At 40.6% G+C, this 19,303-nt stretch overlaps 1 protein-coding gene across 13 annotated transcripts in view; it reads left to right on the top strand.

The window, feature by feature from the left end:
• AAK1 (AP2 associated kinase 1) overlaps window positions 1–19,303 on the top strand; it is a 179,450-nt gene that overhangs the window by 143,384 nt on the left and 16,763 nt on the right. For 5 of the 13 annotated variants that reach the window (XM_060117890.1, XM_060117892.1, XM_060117891.1 and 2 more), the window contains 3 exons: window positions 13,656–13,757; window positions 14,820–14,921; window positions 18,067–18,177. The exons of 3 other annotated variants lie outside the window; for them this stretch is intronic. In XM_060117890.1, coding sequence (XP_059973873.1) covers window positions 13,656–13,757; window positions 14,820–14,921; window positions 18,067–18,177 — 315 coding nt within the window. Of the gene's footprint in view, window positions 1–13,655; window positions 13,758–14,819; window positions 14,922–16,366; window positions 16,556–18,066; window positions 18,178–19,303 lie in introns of those variants that run through there. 5 more of the 13 variants (XM_060117896.1, XM_060117894.1, XM_060117901.1 and 2 more) reach the window with 4 other exon arrangements.

Here is a 19,303-nt window from a genome sequence, read left to right as displayed (position 1 = left end):
AGTGATAGGAGCTAGAGCGACAAAATTCTAAAAACAGCATCTCTCGTTACAAGACATCAGGGCTTACACCCCAAGTCAGACAAGACGTAAATTTCCAAAACCACAAAGCTGTAGCAGCCAAATCATCTTTTTCGATGGGGCTTGCATCTGGCTCTTCCATGTCTGTAAGTTCAGTCTGCTTTAGTTCTCATAGCCGTAGTCCTAACTAGGGTTGCAATGGGCCTTGGGCAAGCCCTTAGTCCTACTAGCCTGTATAAATAGATATCTACCCTCATCTTTGTTATTTTAAAAGAGAAAAAGCTCACAACTTGCAGTATATCCTGGTCTCCTGCCAGGAAGTGGTTCTGACTGTCTGACCTTAGACTGGTTTATGAAGGATTTGTACCCATTTTTGTGATTTATATTTTCAGTTACTGAGTCTTGAGAGGAGCGGTATGAGAATCTGAAATGGATTAATCCCTGTTTCCAACTCTAGCAGCTGCCCCCTCCTCACCTCCCCTAACCCCTCACGCCATTTGACTTATGTTTAAGGAGAAGGGAGGTGCTCAGAAGAGAAGACCCTTTCATTCCCCCCTTCATTTCAAAGTACTAACAATCCTCTCCTTTAAAAGCACTCTCGGTTTCCATGGTCCAGGCTAACTAATTCTGCATCCATTTTTCTTCAGGGGTCCACCTTCTCAGTCTTTTAACCATGATTTCAGCGCTTTTCCAAGCTCTTAACCTGACTCATTTTTATTTGGGAACCCTAGAGACTTGAGAAAGAACTGATTATAGTACTGGGAATGTGAAAAGAAAATCACACCCACAGAAAAATATGAGCAGACAATTCACAAAAGACAAAAGATAAATTATCAGTAAATAATATTTTTCTAAAAGTTCACCATCATGATGAATCCAAGAAGTACCAATTATAAAGCAGTGAGGTGCTGCAGCTTCTGCTGTCAGATTGGTAAACATGAAAAAAAGCTAACACCTCAGGCTTGGTGAAGGTGTCAGAAAATGGACACACTCAGATCCTGCTAGTGGGAGTAGCAGTTAGTACACCTTTCAGGGAGGACAGCGTGGCATTTAAGATTTTACTTACTTATTGACTTAGCAATTCTTTTCTAATACATTGTCTGAAGAGCACATGAGTATGCTTAAATATTTATTGAACGTTCAGAGTTTATAGGAAAAGGTTGGAAGAGCATTCATTAAAAACTCAATAGTGGCTATCTCTACAAGGGAAATTATGGGTAGTTTTATTTTTATCCTTTAAAAAAAATTTTTTTTAACATCTTTATTGGACTATAATTTTTTAACATCTTTATTGCAGTATAATTGCTTTACAGTGGTGTGTTAGTTTCTGCTTTATAACAAAGTGAATCAGCTATACATATACATATGTTCCCATATTTCTTCCATCTTGCATCTCCCTCCCTCTCACACTCCCTATCCCACCCCTGTAGGTGGTCACAAAGCACCGAGCTGATCTCCCTGTGCTATGCGGCTGCTTCCCACTAGCTATCTATTTTATGTTTGGTAGTGTATATGTGTCCATGCCACTCTCTCACTTTGTCACAGCTTACCCTTCCCCCTCCCCGTATCCTCAAGTCCATTCTCTAGTAGGTCTGCATCTTTATTCCCGTCTTGCCCCTAGGTTCTTCTGACCATTTTTTTTCTTTTTTTTAGATTCCATATATATGTATTAGCATACGGTATTTGTTTTTCTCTTTCTGACTTACTTCACTCTGTATGACAATCTCTAGGTCCATCCACCTCACTACAGATAACTCAATTTCATTCCTTTTTATAGCTGAGTAATATTCCATTGTATATATGTGCCCACATCTTCTTTATCCATTCACCTGTTGATGGACACTTAGGTTGCTTCCATGTCCTGGCTATTGTAAATAGAGCTGCAGTGAAAATTTTGGTACATGTCTCTTTTTGAATTATGGTTTTCTCAGGGTATATGCCCAGAAGTGGGATTGCTGGGTCGTATGGTAGTTCTATTTTTAGTTTTTTAAGGAACCTCCATACTGTTCTCCATAGTGGCTGTATCAGTTTACATTCCCACCAACAGTGCAAGAGGGTTCCCTTTTCTCCACACCTTCTCCAGCATTTATTGTTTGTAGATTTTTTGATGATGGCCATTCTGACCGGTGTGAGATGATACCTCATTTTGATTTGCATTTCTCTAATGATTAATGATGTTGAGCATTCTTTCATGTGTTTGTTGACAATCTGTATGTCTTCTCTGGAGAAATGTCTGTTTAGGTCTTCTGCCCATTTTTGTATTGGGTTGTTTGTTTTTTTGTTATTGAGCTGAATGAGCTGCTTGTAAATTTTGGAGATGAATCCTTTGTCAGTTGCTTCATTTGCAAATATTTTCTCCCATTCTGAAGGTTGTCTTTTCATCTTCTTTATGGTTTCCTTTGCTGAGAAAAAGCTTTGAAGTTTCATTAGGTCCCATTTGTTTATTTTTGTTTTTATTTCCATTTCTCTAGGAGGTGGGTTAAAAAGGGTCTTGCACTGATTTATGTCATAGAGTGTTCTGCCTATGTTTTCCTCTAAGAGTTTGATAGTGTCTGGCCTTACATTTAGGTCTTTAATCCATTTTGAGTTTATTTTTCTGTATGGTGTTAGGGAGTGTTCTGATTTCATACTTTTACATGTACCTGTCCACTTTTCCCAGCACCACTTATTGAAGAGGCTGTCTTTTCTCCACTGTATATTCTTGCCTCCTTTGTCAAAGATAAGGTGACCATATGTGTGTGGGTTTATCTCTGGGCTTTCTATCCTGTTACATTGATCTATATTTCTATATGTGTGCCCGTACCATACTGTCTTGATTACTGTAGCTTTGTAGTATAGTCTGAAGTCAGGGAGCCTAATTCCTCCAGCTCCGTTTTTCATTCTCAAGATTGCTTTGGCTATTCGGGGTCTTTTGTGTTTCCATACAAATTGTGAAATTTTTTGTTCTAGTTCTGTGAAAAATGCCAGTGGTAGTTTGATAGGGATTTCATTGAATCAGTAGATTGCTTTGGGTAGTAGAGTCATTTTCACAATGTTGATTCTTCCAATCCAAGAACATGGTATATCTCTCCATCTATTTGTATCATCTTTAATTTCTTTCATCAGTGTCTTATAATTTTCTGCATATAGTCTTTTGTCTCCTTAGGTAGGTATATTCCTAGATATTTTATTCTTTTTGTTGCAGTGGTAAATGGGAGGGTTTTCTTAATTTCACTTTCAGATTTTTCATCAATAGCGTATAGGAATGCTAGAGATTTCTGTGCATTAATTTTGTATCCTGCTACTTTACCAAATTCATTGATTAGCTCTAGTAGTTTTCTGGTAGCATCTTTAGGATTCTCTATGTATAGTATCCTGTCATCTGCAAACAGTGACAGCTTTACTTCTTCTTTTCCGATTTGGATTCCTTTTATTTCCTTTTCTTCTCTGATTGCTGTGGCTAAAACTTCCAAAACTATGTTGACTAATAGTGGTGAGAGTGGGCAACCTTGTCTTGTTCCTGATCTTAATGGAAATGGTTTCAGTTTTTCACCATTGAGGACAGTGTTGGCTGTGGGTTTGTCATATATGGTCTTTATTATGTTGAGGAAGTTTCCCTCTATGCCTACGTTCTGGAGGGTTTTTATCATAAATGGGTGTTGAATTTTGTCGAAAGCTTTCTCTGCATCTACTGAGATGATCATATGGTTTTTCTCCTTCAATTTGTTAATATGGTGTATCACATTGAGTGATTTGCATATATTGAAGTGTCCTTGCATTGCTGGGATAAACCCCACCTGATCATGGTGTATGATCCTTTTAATGTGCTGTTGGATTCTGTTTGCTAGTATTTTGTTGAGTATTTTTGCATCTATGTTCATCAGTGATATTGGCCTGTAGTTTTCTTTCTTTGTGACAACTTTGTCTGGTTTTGGTATCAGGGTGATGGTGGCCTCGTAGAATGAGTTTGGGAGTGTTCTCCCTCTGCTATATTTTGGAATAGTTTGAGAAGGATAGGTGTTAGCTCCTCCCTAATGTTCGATAGAATTCGCCTGTGAAGCCATGTGGTCCTGGGCTTTTGTTTGTTGAAAGATTTTTAATCACAGTTTCAATTTCAGTGCCTATGATTGGTCTGTTCATATCTTCTGTTTCTTCCTGGTTTGGTCTCAGAAGGTTGTGCTTTCCTAAGAATTTGTCCATTTCTTCCAGGTTATCCATTTTATTGTCATAGAGTTGCTTGTAGTAATCTCTCATGATCCTTTGTATTTCTGCAGTGTCAGTTGTTACTTCTCCTTTTTCATTACTAATTCTATTGATTTGAGTCTTCTCCCATTTTTTCTTGATGAGTCTGGCTAATGGTTTATCGTTTATTTTCTCAAAGAACCACCTTTTAGTTTTATTGATCTTTGCTATCATTTCCTTCATTTCTTTTTCATTTATTTCTGATCTGATCTTTATGATTTCTTTCCTTCTGCTAACTTTGGGTTTTTTTTCTTCTTCTTTCTCTAATTGCTTTAGGTGTAAGGTTAGGTTGTTTATTTGAGATGTTTCTTGTTTCTTAAGGTAGGATTGTATTGCTATAAACTTCCCTCTTAGTACTGCTTTTGCTGCATCCAGTAGGTTTTGGGTCATTGTGTTTTCATTGTCATTTGTTTCTAGGTATTTTTTGATTTCCTCTTTGATTTCTTAAGTGATCTCTTGGTTATTAAATAGTGTATTGTTTAACCTCCATGTGTTTGTATTTTTTACAGATTTTTTCCTGTAATTGATATTTAGTTTCATAGCATTGTGGTCGGAAAAGATACTTGATACGATTTCAGTTTTCTTAAATTTACCAAGGCTTGGTTTGTGACCCAAGGTATGATCTATCCTGGAGAATTTTCCATGAGCGCTTGAAAAGAATGTGTATTCTGTTCTTTTTGGATGGAATGTCCTGTAAATATCAATTAAGTCCATCTTGTTTAATGTATCATTTAAAGCTTGTGTTTCCTTATTTATTTTCATTTTGGATGATCTGTCCATTGGTGAAAGTGGGGTGTTAAAGTCCCCTACTATGATTGTGTTACTGTGGATTTCCCCTTTTATGGCTGTTAGTATTTGCCTTATGTATTCAGGTGCTCCTATGCTGGGTGCATAAACATTTACAATTGTTATATCTTCTTGGATTGATCCCTTGATCATTATGTAGTGTCCTTCTTTGTCTCTTGTAATAGTCTTTACTTTAAAGTCTATTTTGTCTGATATGAGAATTGCTACTCCAGCTTTCCTTTGATTTCCATTTGCATGGAATATCTTTTACCATCCCCTCACTTTCAGTCTGTATGTGTCCCTAGGTCTGACGTGGGTCTCTTGTAAACAGCATATATACGGGTCTTATTTTTGTATCCATTCAGCCAGTGTATGTCTTTTGGTTGGAGCATTTAATCCATTTACATTTAAGGTAATTATCAATATGTATGTTCCTTTTACCATTTTCTTAATTGTTTTGGGTTTGTTATTGTAGGTCTTTTCGTTCTCTTGTGTTTCCTGCCTAGAGAAGTTCCTTTAGCATTTGTTGTAAAGCTGTTTTGGTGGTGCTGAATTCTCTTAGCTTTTGCTTGTCTGTAAAGGTTTTAATTTCTCCATCAAATCTGAATGAGATCCTTGCTGGGTAGAGTCATCTTGGTTGTAGGTTTTTCCCTTTCATCACTTTAAATATGTCCTGCCACTCCCTTCTGGCTTGCAGAGTTTCTGCTGAAAGATCAGCTGTTAACCTTATGGGGGTTCCATTGTGTGTTATTTGTTGTTTTTCCTTTGCTGCTTTTAATATTTGTTCTTTGTATTTAATTTTTGATAGTTTGATTAATATGTGTCTTGGTGTGTTCCTCCTTGGATTTATCCTGTATGAGACTCTCTGTGCTTCCTGGACTTGATTAGCTATTTCCTTTCCCATATTAGGGAAGTTTTCAACTATAATCTCTTCAAATATTTTCTCAGTCCCTTTCTTTTTCTCTTCTTCTTCTGGAACCCCTATAATTTGAAGGTTGTTGCGTTTAATGTTGTCCCAGAGGTCTCTGAGACTGTCCTCAATTCTTTTCATTCTTTTTTCTTTATTCTGCTCTGCAGTAGTTATTTCCACTATTTTATCTTCCAGGTCACTTATCCGTTCTTCTGCCTCAGTTATTCTGCTATTGATCCCTTCTAGAGAATTTTTAATTTCATTTATTGTGTTGTTCATCACTGTTGGTTTGCTCTTTAGTTCTTCTAGGTCCTTGTTAAATGTTTCTTGTATTTTCTCTCTTCTATTTCCAAGATTTTGGATCATCTTTACTATCATTATTCTGAATTCTTTTTCAGGTAGACTGCCTATTTCCTCTTCATTTGTTAGGTCTGGTGGGTTTTTGCCTTACTCCTTCACCTGCTGTGTGTTTTTCTGTCTTCTCATTTTGCTTAACTTACTGTGTTTGGGGTCTCCTTTTCACAGGCTGCAGGTTTGTAGTTCCTGTTGTTTTTGGTGTCTGTCCCCAGTGGCTAAAGTTGGTTCAGTGGGTTGTGTAGGCTTCCTGGTGGAGGGGCCTAGTGCCTGTGTTCTGGTGGATGAGGCTGGATCTTGTCTTTCTGGTGGGCAGGTCCACGTCTGGTGGTGTGTTTTGGGGTGTCTGTGGCCTTATTATTATTTTAGGTAGCCTCTCTGCTAATGGATGGGGTTGTGTTCCTGTCTTGCTAGTTGTTTGGCATAGGATGTCCAGCACTGTAACTTGCTGGTTGGTGAGTGGAGCTGGGTCTTGGCGTTGAGATGGAGATCTCTGGGAGATTTTTGCCATTTGATATTACATGGAGCTGGGGGCTTCCCTGGTGGCGCAGTGGTTGAGAGCCCGCCTGCCGATGCAGGGGACACGGGTTCGTGCCCCGGTCCGGGAAGATCCCACATGCCGCGGAGCGCCTGGGCCCGTGAGCCATGGCCGCTGAGCCTGCGCGTCCGGAGCCTGTGCTCCGCAACGGGAGAGGCCACAACAGTGAGAGGCCCGCGTACCGCAAAAAAAAAAAAAAAAAAAAATACATGGAGCTGGGAGGTATCTTGTGGACCAGTGTCCTGAACTTGGCTCTCCCACCTCAGTGGCACAGCCCTGATGCCTGGCTGGAGCAACAAGAGCCTTTCATCCACACGGCTCAGAATAAAAGGGTAAAAAAAATAGAAAGAAAGAAAGAAAGAGATAAAATAAAATCAAATTAAGTTATTAAAATAAAAAATAATTATTAAGAAAAAATTTTTAAACAGTGAAAACAAAAAATGGACAGACAGAACCCTGGGACAAATGGTAAAAGCAAAGCTATACAGACAAAATCACACACAGAAGCATACACATAGACACTCCCAAAAAGAGAAAAGGGGGAAAAAATGTATATATCTTTGCTCCCAAAGTCCACCTCCTCAATTTGGGATGATTCGTTGTCTATTCAGGTATTCCACAGATGCAGGGTACATCACGTTGACTGTGGAGATTTAATCCACTGCTCCTGAGGCTGCTGGGAGAGATTTCCCTTTCTCTTCTTTGTTCGCACAGCTCCTGGGGTTCATCTTTGGATTTGGACCCACCTCTGCGTGTAGGTCACCGGAGGGCGTCTGTTCTTCGCTCAGACAGGACGGGGTTAAGGAAGCAGCTGATTGGGGGCTCTGGCTCACTCAGACCGGGGAGAGGGAGGAGTACGGATGTGGGGCGAGCCTGCGGAGGCAGAGGCTGGCGGGACGTTGCACCAGCCTGAGGCGCAACGTGTGTTCTCCTGGAGAAGTTGTCCCTGGATCCTGGGACCCTGGGACCCTGGCAGTGGCGGGCTGCACAGTCTCCCGGGAGGGGAGGTGTGGAGAGTGACCTGTGCTCGCACACAGGCTTCTTGGTGGCGGCAGCAGCAGCCTTTAGCGTCCCATGCCCGTCTCTGGGGTTTGCGCTGTTAGCTGCGGCTCGCGGCCGTCTCTGGAGCTCCTTTAAGCAGCGCTCTTAATCCCCTCTCCTCGCGCACCAGGAGACACAGAGGCAAGAAAAAGTCTCTTGCCTCTTCGGCAGCTCCAGACTTTTTCCCGGACTCCCCCCCGGCTAGCCGTGGTGCACTAGCCCCCTTCAGGCTGTGTTCACACAGCCAATCCCAGTCCTCTCCCTGCGATCTAAGCTCTGAAGCCCGAGCCTCAGCTCCCGCCCACCCACTGCCCCGGCGGGTGAGCAGACAAGCCTCTCGGGCTGGTGAGTGCCGGTTGGCACCGATCCTCTGTGCGGGAATCTCTCCGCTTTGCCTTCTGCACCCCCATGGCTGCGCTCTCCTCCGCGGCACCGAAGCTCTCCCCTCCGCCACCCGCAGTGTCCGCCCGCGAAGGGCCTTCCTAGTGTGTGGAAACCTTTCCTCCTTCACAGCTCCCTCCCAGAGGAGCAGGTCTGTCCCTATTCCTTTGTCTCTGTTAATTCTTTTTTCTTTTGCCCTACCCAGGTACGTGGGGAGTTTCTTGCCTTTTGGGAGGTCTGAGGTCTTCTGCCAGCATTCAGTAGGTGTTCTGTAGGAGTGGTTCCACGTGTAGATGTATTTCTGATGTATTTGTGGGGAGGAAGGTGATCTCCGCATCTTACTCTTCCGCCATCTTGAAGCTCTTCCTACTTTTATCCTTTAGCTTATCTGTATTTCCCAGATTTTATACAATAGACATGTATTATTTTTACACTAAAGTAGAAAACATTTGCGGTTTGTTCTTTTCTCGAATGAGGAGGAAGCTTCGATATTCCCCCACCTCGTCACCCTGTTCCCCTGGCCACTCATGTCTGGGCTGAGCTTGCACGTTGAACAGCTCTCTGCATTTCCCAAAACCTGTCACCTTGAGGCCACTCATTTTAGCTCCTGCCCATGTCACTGAGGAGCCCTCCAGCTGTTCTCCCCTGCCATTAGTACCAGTTCAGAGTTCCAGTGTCATCACTAAGCAGTCCATCTTCTAAGCGGCCAGTTCGTACTTCCAGTTTTTCCCGTCACACTGGATGATTGAACTTTTAGAGGTGGACAGCACCTTTACATTCATCTTCATTTTATCAGTAAGAAAACTTAGATCCAGAGAGAAACAGTGATTTGCCCAAAGTGCGACATAGACTTAGCGCAGAACCCAGGTCCCCTGGCTCTCAGTACCTTTTCTTCCTCTGCTAGACCATGCTGCCTCCACCTCCCACTTCACTTTATTCAAGGAATTTTGCTTATTCTGTTCTCATACCAAGGCATTTGAGTAAAATCTAGAACTTCACCTGCCTTCACTACTGTAGTCTCAAGCATCTGTGGCCGGCTGACCTATCTAGTCCTCTTACTTAAAGGAGATGTTAATCCTCTTTTATGGGCTAAGTACTTCAATTTATACACACATGTACACACATTAATTCTGATAAATATGCCCATTTAATCCTAAAAGCCCCTTAAAGCAGTTTGCATCCTCTGTTTACAGGTGAGAAACTGATGCTTAGAAAAGTTAGGTAACTTAACTAACTTAAACTCAGGCCCTTTGACTCTTTCATGTTGCTTATTCATTTGGGAGGATTTTGCAGACCCCAAATGAAAATGTATAGCATCACAATAAAAGATTAAATGTTTCTCAGGAGGATTAAGTCATTTCAAAATACAATTTATGAATTATTTCTGGTTTTTGTTCGTCTGTCATTCTGTATAATTGAGAATTAGTGTGTCCCTGTACATTTCAGGTATGAACTGTCCTAGAAGATATGTTTTGTTTTTGCATCCAGAGAAGCCATCTCCCATGATTCAAGTAAAATTTAAAAAGTCTTTGTTCATTAGATAGCAACAAGTCTCGTCATACGTGTAGAACTTGATCAAGGTTTTGGATCGTAAAGAACACTTCCTGCATAGTTTCCTAAATTCACCATCTCTTCTCTGCTCTTTCCCACCCCGGCATCATGATACATGGCCTCAGAGGGTTTTTACAAAAATGTGAGAGAGAGGCCAGAATTCATAAAAGGAAGGATATCAAAGCCAGACCTTGATGCACCTGGGAGGCCTCCAGGCTGTGATTTAGAGACTGTCAGCCTCCTGTACCTCCCATTACAATCTTTCCCTCCCATTACAGTCTGTCCTCACATTCTTCATTTACAGTGACCAAAAGTGACCAGTAATAGCTTAAAATGTATCTTCTAAGAGTCTGTACACTTTAAAGCAATCAAAGCCTTAGTTAAACCAGGAGGTTTAATCTCTATACATAAAGCTCTGGATCCTAGTCCTAGCTAGCTCTATGGCTTACTTGCTGTAAGATCTTAGGCAAGTTACTTCACCTCTCTGGAGCTGTTTCTTCATCTGCAAATGAGAAGGCTAATTGGATAAGATCTAAAGTTCCTTCCAGTGTTAATATATCTTTTATAACTTGACCATTGTGCATGGGACCATGTCTGTGTGAAAACACTTTCTCCTCTGGTTATGGAGCTAAGCAGACCCTGTAGGCAGCATGTGGAGGAAACGTTGAAGTCAAGTGCAGGCTCTGCCATGTCCCATCTGTGACTTTGGGCAAGTCACGCATTTTCACGTTTTCTGATGTCCACTCTCAACTGTATCAGTATTACCAAACCCAGGTTTTTTTGTGAATAATGAATGCAAATGTTTGACATTGAACTCTACAAATGCAAGTGACAACCATTGTTATAATAGCATCTGGGGGTCAGTACTGAGTAACCGACAGCCGCAAGAGTCCCGGGAGTAAAAGAAACCATTTTTGCACAGGCTGCCAACGTGACTTATGCAGCAGCCCTGGACTCTCACTCCTGTTTTTCTGCCTGATGTTACTCTGACCCCTGCTCCTCCCTCCCACAGTTCTAAGATTTAAATATTCCTAAACAGCAGTGACCATCCAGATTATCTGTGTGAACAGCCTGTTACTTCGAGGTTTGGTCAGAAAAGAATGTGGCAGTTTACCCCATCCCCACCCCACTCCATGTTATGATACAACACAGGTACGCACGCATGCAGACACGTACCCTTTTACCCTCATGCTTTTTGCTAATGGCTAATTTAAAAAATTAGATTCTTGTTGAAGGACCTGCTTTTTTGCCATTGATCCCCTGTTCTCCCCACCTCCCCAGTGAAGCCAAAAGGCAGAGATTTGACAGAGGTTGAGAAGGAACCGGGAACTGGGGACACAAATTAAGAAGACACCTTCCCTGCCTTCAGGGCTGCAGGAGAAGCGAAAGCAGAGTGTTCCAGGAAGTTCCTAATGTGGCAGGGAGGGTGGAGAAAGGCTTAGAGATGATGTTTGAGTGACTAATACAAAAAGGTTAGGGGGAGGTGTCTGTATTTTACAGATAAGGAGATCTGTTTCAGGAACTGCCCCAGGGTCACACCCAGTCACGGGAGAGGCCAAGACAAACTGCTGTATGAAAAACAAGTAATGTTGGGGCCTGTACTTTTTATCCAGTGCTTCACAAGATTGCAAATATCTGAGTGCTGAAAGTGATAGAAGATCATTACTTTTTCTTTTTTTAAGTGAGAGAACCTTTCGGGGTGGGGGGAATAAAACAAAAGCTAGTGTTCAGAATAATGAAAAATCAGACTTTTGGGGAAAACCATCTTACTTTTGCCCGTATGCTGAAAATTGTCTAAGATATTTTAAACATCTTTTCTTATAATGTCATGTACAGTTCAAGACTAGTGCTGATGTTATTACACTTGTATACTTGGTTAGAACCCTGGGTTTTTTTCCCTGCTGATGAGAGGCTGCTTTCTTCCTTCCTTACTTCCTTCAATATAAATTAGTTATAAATGAGATATGTAGCATATTGGTATTTAATTCAAATATAGCCGCATGTTATACATTTCAAAGATGGTAAATTGGTTTCACGTATAAAATCGGCTTTTTCTGCAGTATGTTAATTGTACCAAAGCAAATTATCTTGCCAAGACGCTAAAATCCATTATTTTGTTTCATCTGTGTAGTTATAGATCACCTAGATTACAGATCACCTAAAATTTGGTTTCTATCCCTCAGTGAATATCAATTTCATCTTTGCTTATCTTGATTCCTGATAGCCTAGAAGAATACAGATTCATTAAAATATTATACACACATACTTGAACTTTGCATTTCTTTTTCGCAGACATTTTAATTCTAGATTTATCTTAAAGGCGGTTTATTTTTGTGATAGAAAAAACATTGTTGACAGACCTTTAACTGGGAAAATTATAGAATTTATGTGGTCTCAATCTCTTTGTAAGTAAAAGGAAGTATGAGCTCTTAATTCCCTTCTTTCTGTAAGAGTCTATGATTCATTATTTTGTGTCAAGTTAATGCTCTGCTTTTTTTTTTTAATTGCTTGAGGAACTTTATTTTAATGCTCTACTTTTAACAGGTTACAGGTAGAGAGTTGTTGATGGATCAGGCTAAAGAGTTGTCTTGGAAGGATCCTTAATGTGTCCATGTTATCACACATTAAGTTATCAGGTGTGACAAATCTGGTGGCTTCTCATGTCCTTTTGTTTTTTTAGCCACAAGACATCAAAAGTAATCCATCTGGGCCTCCCTGGTGGCGCAGTGGTTGAGAGTCCGCCTGCCGATGCAGGGGATACGGGTTCGTGCCCCGGTCTGGGAGGATCCCATATGCCGCGGAGCGGCTGGGCCCGTGAGCCATGGCCGCTGGGCCTGCGCATCCGGAGCCTGTGCTCCGCAACGGGAGAGGCCACAGCAGTGAGAGGCCCGCGTACCGCAAAAAAAAAAAAAAAAAAAAAAATAATCCATCTGCAGGCTGAAGTGAATTTTGTGAGATTTGACAGTTTAATAATAAGAGTATACCAGGGGTGTTACAAGCTCTCGGTTGGCAGACATAAATGATTGTTAAAGTTAACTTAGGTGTGGTTTCATTGCTTCTCTTGGTGAGTCATAAACCATTTCTAAATGTAAGACAAAAAAAGAGAGAGAGAGAGAGAGATTCAAAACTAAGCCCAGGAAGAGATATGAATACGCAAAGACTTATATGCATATGTTTATGGCAGCTTTATTTTTAATAGCTAAAAGCTGGAAATAACCAAATATCCGTCAGCTGATGAATGAGTCAACAAAATGTGGTCCATTCATACCGTGAAACACTACTCAGCAATAAAACAAACTATTGACGTATGCCATAGCATGGAGGAATCTCAGGAACGTTATGCTAAGTGAAGGACATCAGCAAAGACTACATACTATGTAGGAAATGGTAGAAAAAGCACAGCTGTAAGGACAGAAAGCAAATCATTTGCTGCCAGCGTCTAGGGGTAAGAGGAAGGCATTGACTAGAGAGGGGCACAAGGGTCCTTTTTGGGGTAATGGAAATGTTCTACCTCATTATTTCCGTGGTGCTTATGTGTACATTTGTCAAAATACATCAAATTGTACACTTAAAATTGGTGGCTTTTATTCAGTGTAAATTACACCACAAATTTAAAAACAGACTCAGGGCAGCATCTTGAATGCCTTACAAAGTGACTACTTCATTTGGGGAAATAATCATTTTTAAACTTTGAGAGCCTACTTTTAACAAGATACTAGCAATATTTGTTTTTATGCTGAATCTATGTAAAATTTTGACCCCTAAAATGTGTTTGTGTAGAAAATGGTAAATGATCGGCTTACTTGAATATCTCATTGCATTTTTGCTTTCTCTTTACTTCTCTGCCCAACCTAGAAAAACTAATCGAGGGACTCAAATCTCCTGACACTTCTCTTCTGCTCCCTGACCTCTTGCCTATGACAGATCCTTTTGGTAGCACTTCTGATGCTGTAATTGGTAAAGTCATCATCTCTGTTTCTTCAGTCATGCATGATATGTGTGTCTGTTTCAAAAATGGCAACTAACTGGTTAACAGATCCCTACTGAGTAGCCCTGCTGAGGAGCGGAAATGCCATGAAGCCTCCTGGTGTTGGAGTGATGCCTTGTGCTAACCCAGAAGCCAGGGCTGTTTAATCTCCCTTGTTATGGCCCCAAACGAAGTGTTATCTCTGCCTTTCGGCAGCACAGCACCACTATTTATTCTTGAAACACTGAGATTTCTAGAGTGAATTTCTTGTGAACTAGGGGGAATGTGGAAAAATTCACATTTCGTTACAAAAGCTTCATGAAAAAAGTTGGTTTCCGGGTGGACTTCACCTTTAGCAGATTCTTCTTTAGAAGGCCTCCGTATGTGCCAAGTGTCAGTAACTGAGAAAACATTTGCCCCATGTTGAGGCCCTGTGAGTAGAATCCAGGGCAGGGGTCTGATCTGCTTGCTTTTACATTTTCTTGTGCTCCAGCCGCAAGGCAGGCAAGACCTATAAAACATCCGGGGCCCCTGTACTACAGGAGCACAAAGTCCTAGAACTCAGAAATGCCATGACCCTTCAGAAAGATGTTCCTCCAGCTGGGGCATGTCACATGGTAAAGAATACCTCCAGCTACAGCATGGCATGGGATTTGAGGTGGACTAGTGGCCTTTGCAAGGCACAGAACATGTTTGGTCCCAAGTTTATCCCGTAAGAAAAGCACAATTACCAGAAGACATTAAGGTGCCTTTGAGCCTGTCTTCTGACACGTAAGAGGTCTCCTTGAATAGCTCGCATTCAGCATTTATCTGTAAAAACTGAGAATCACCGAGACTAGCCACCGTGGTTAACCTTGAACGTGCCTGCTCTGTCAGTGAAGCCCAGACACTCAAAGCAGCAGAAAGAAAGCAACTTGCTGTGCTTTCCATCTTACCTGAGATGGGCATTTTAGAGACATGCCGAAGAAAGCCTTCACAGAATCATCCAAGGAACCTTCTGATTACCTTTCCCTTACCCTTTCCTCTCCTCTCTTAATGCTCTGTTACAAAAGAAAAAGCTGATGTTGCTGTTGAGAGTCTGATACCAGGACTGGAGCCCCCGGCGGCCCAGCGCCTCCCATCTCAGACGGAATCTGTGACCTCAAACCGCACAGGTCAGTCAGGAGTCTCTGGGGCTGCAGGAACTGGTCAGTTCGGGGAGCCCTCTGAGTCAGGCTTTCCACCTGCGGCAGATGGTCTTGGGCTTATTTCACAGCCTGGTTAGTTCCTCCTGGAATGGATGCTCTGCATGATTACAGCCCCAGCTTTAGATGTTGAGCGATGTGTTTCCTCACTAAAGAGTAGAGTGCCTTTTTGGAGCCATGTTCTTTGTAGCGTGATCCCTGGGCTTTCTTTGGTTTCAGTCTGTCTTTATTGAAGGTTTTTGTCACTGGTGGCGGGTTCCCTCTACTTCCTTAATTAAAGAACTCTGTTGAGTTGTAAGGATGCCCTTAACTCCTCCTGGGTACTGAGCAGTCTTTCGGATCTAACAATGTCAGTGATGTCCATGGGGGCTCGTGTTACGTATGTTAACATTCTATTCCCAGCACAGAGCTTTAATCACATCTAGGTGATTTGCTATTAAATTGTAGGCAAAGTTGAGATCTTCCCTGGATCCATTCCTTAACTACAATTCGTTAAATACAGATTTGATAACCTTCATTTTTATTGAGTCCATAATTACCTTGATAAAAGTGTCCACTTTGCTCACTTGGAACAGAAACAATTAGAAGTCTAGGAAATATGAGAATAAGCTCATCCAGGTTAAAAAAAAATGACACAGAAGACAATATGGTTCTTTTTCCTTGTGCTTACTTGGCTTTTTTCTCCTAGAAAACTCTCCCAGAAAACAATTTATGTGTTGAAATACTTGAACTCTGAATTTAATCTTCCTTCTGTTCCTTAACTAAAAGCAAAATCATGTGTTCCAAGGAGCAGTTCAGATTTAAAGAATACTAATAAGAGACAAGATCATTCAATTTTGAATGGGGATTGGGTTGAGTTCTAAAAAAGTACTGCCAAATCATGCCATATTCTGCTAATAATAAGCCAGGGACAACCCCCTTCTTGTCAGCTTGGATACCTCATCTTACAGCAACTTTTTTCAGTGAATATTTAGGGAGAGTTTAAGTGAAACTCTTTAGTTGCAAAGTCCTTTTTCCCAAATGGCATTTGCTGAGAACTGAGTTGCCAAAGTTTTATTGATATCCAAACCATTTACTTGCTTAACCAGCAACCTCTGAGCAAAAAAATTCTTCCATATTTATATACATATCTGTTAAGAGGAGTTTAGAAATACATGTTTCTCTAGATGAAAATACAGGGTGCTTAACGGGTTTCTTTTGGTTTTCTTTCTCCCGCCTTGGCTTGTATGTATAATATATTGGGTTGGCCCGAAAGTTCATTTGGGTTTTTGTACGCGCTTACGGAAAACCCGAACGAACCTTTTGGCCAACCCAATAAATGCAATAACTTAAAGGCTAAGACCTAACCTCGTGATATTGTTGTGTGTACCATTTAATGCCATCACTGACCTGGGATGCTGTTAATCTGGACTCAGATTCTCTCACCGGGGAAGATTCCCTGATTGATTGCTCTCTGCTTTCTAACCCTACTACTGACCTTCTGGAAGAATTTGCCCCCATAGCGATCTCTGCTCCGGCCCATAAAGGTAAATGCTTTCCTCTTCTTGGGCCCACATGTATCCTTAGAGGAGAAGAACTGAGCAACTCCTGAGAATTTTCCTTGACAAAAGTCTTTGCTAGTGAAGTTTTTTAACCACCTCCTTAAGTGGAAAACTTGAGTTTGTACTCTTAGCCCCTGTGTTAAAGTTCCTCTCAGTAAGACTATTTAATAAGGCTGGGACAACAGACTGTGGAGATGTTGCTTTCTGGCAGTCACCTGGAATGCAGATATTCCATGCTTTCTGTTAAAGACAGAGCTACATACCTTTGCAGTCAGCTCAGGGTTGAGTTGACTGTCCACTAACTGACTATAATCAGATACTTGTTGGCCTTAGAACTTAAAACTGTGTCATTAAATCAGATTTAAAGTTTTTTGATAGTGATTACTACAATAAAGAAAAAAGCATCATTCTTCAAAAGTCAGTGCTCAAAGATTGAACTCGTAAAAGTTTTGAATTTTAGTTAACCTTTGAGTCATGATTAATTACCGGGTTTCTCCTTCTAATCTACTGTTTCCATTTCTTAGTCTTGGGTTAATACTGGTTTGAAATTCTGAGGGACGGAGGTAGCTTGAATTGAGTTCTATTCATTGAGTAGTTCGTGAGAGTGACAGGCACTGTGCCTGGCTTACCGTACGCAGGCATTCACTAAACTTTCTGGGCTTAGATAACTAACGTGGTTTTCTGGAAGGAGCAAATACATATTAAAGGAACAGCTTGTAAGTTCTTTCTGAAGGAAATTTGGGAAGAAAGCCTCCCTGAGATGACGAAAAAATAATTAGCCTTTGGTTTGCAATGATCATAGCTGAGTTTTTGTTTTTACCCTTAATAGCATTAAAATCACTATGTTTTTATAGACTATGTTTCTATAGAGAAGTTACCTATTTAGCCAATTATGTCTGACAAGAGTGTGTCAGCAGCAATGCGTAATTACAGAGGAACATCACTTGCAAAATAGGTGCTCAGCTAACACTTGCTTGTAGAATGAAGAACTTCTAGTAAACTTCACCTTGAAATCTCAGTGCATGTGATCTTCTGCCCCAACATTACTGAGGCATCAGTGTTTGAATGTCTTTTTTCCCAATCACAGGGCAGTGAGTTCTTTCAGAAGTATTCTGTTTGCCTTGTATACAATGGTTACTTCTTAAAGGGTGACTGATTATCTCCACGCTGCCCTTGGTTTTTGAGTGTTTCTGAATATTGTTAGTCCAGCCTCTGTTTGCTCAATAAAGAAGATAAATGACTAAATCCCATGCCTTTGTGAATTACTGACGGTGAAGAGATATCTCACAATAACTACATTTAATGGCCTTATAAAGGTAGGGAGAATTCTTCCTGTAACCCTTCTCCCTTCTCATTTATGAAAGTCTTAACACGGCCAGCTCTGAAGCATTTTTTTCTATTTCCCCAAGTTTTCCAGCTTTACTACTTTTATTTCAACTCAGGAAAATAAGCATTTTCATCTTTAAAAACAACAGTGATTGTACAGTTGGGAACTGTGTGCCTCTTATGTATTCTCTCATTTGCTAATCTCTACCTCTGTTGTTTCTGCTTGTGTACTTGCATTCTGTATTAAGCTGCAGAAGATAGTAATCTCATCTCAGGTTTTGATGTCCCTGAGGGCTCGGACAAGGTGGCAGAAGATGAGTTTGACCCTATTCCTGTATTGATAACCAAAAACCCACAAGGTAAGAAAGAGAGGATGGGGAAAAGAGAAGAGTTTGACATCAGCTCTCTTCAAAATAGTAATGTACCTAATCTACAAAGGCGAGGGGTGGGGAAAGCATCAACATTTAATGAAGGAAATTGGGGGTAATAACAATCATTGTGGGCTGGACCAGTATAGATAGATGGAGACACAGGTAAAGGTACTAATATAAGTATCTTAAAGCATGACCATGGTGTTTATTTAGAGAGAAGAAAAGTAATATTTGACTAAAAGTAATAGTTTGACTAAAAACTGGTTTTTTCAAAGTATCAAGCTAAAAATAAAGTGATCTTCAGTCAATGGAAACCTGAAGATATAAAAAAAAAAACCCGCACAGGATATTTCTTATCATGATTAGAACAGTCTGTAATAAATATTCTTCCCAAAGAGATTAACAGTGGTACTTTGATATCATTTGCATCTTTTGGACATTTGTGGAGCATCCTTTTTCTTCTTTGTTGGATTAAAATCATTTGACCATGCCATAAAACACTGAATTGCCCTAAGACCATATATATATACATATATATATATATATATACACACACACACACATATATGTACACACACACACACATATATACCTATATATATATATAGGTGTTATTTACATTTATTTATTTATTTACTTATTTACTTATTTTCTACGCTCAAAAACCCAAAACTGTTTTGTGTTTTTTTAAACATCTTTATTGGAGTATAATTTCTTTACAATGTTATTTTAGTTACTGCTGTATAACAAAGTGAATCAGCTATACTTATACACATATTCCCATATCCCCTCCCTCTTGCATCTCCCTCCCACCCTCCCTATTCCACCCCCCATCTATATATTTTTAAAGCATGTTTTTATTACAGTAGTCTTAATAACTAATTCCTCCCCAAATCAAAAATTACTGATTTTTACTTTACAGGGAAATGAGTTGATGTTATCAGGAAGTTAGTGTACAGCCAGCAGTTCTCAGGCAAAATAGATATTCATTTGAAAATAGCATCCTCTTTGCAAGGTCTCCTGCCTATAGTAGGGTATGCACACAGTGCTTGAACGTTTGGTGGGAGGTGGTGGATCTCTAATTTATATGTTTAAAAATTAACATGTAAGAGTT

This window comes from Mesoplodon densirostris, chromosome 14 (assembly GCF_025265405.1).
Source record: "Mesoplodon densirostris isolate mMesDen1 chromosome 14, mMesDen1 primary haplotype, whole genome shotgun sequence".
NCBI lineage: Eukaryota > Metazoa > Chordata > Mammalia > Artiodactyla > Ziphiidae > Mesoplodon > Mesoplodon densirostris.
This window is presented reverse-complemented; position numbering and strand designations above follow the sequence as displayed.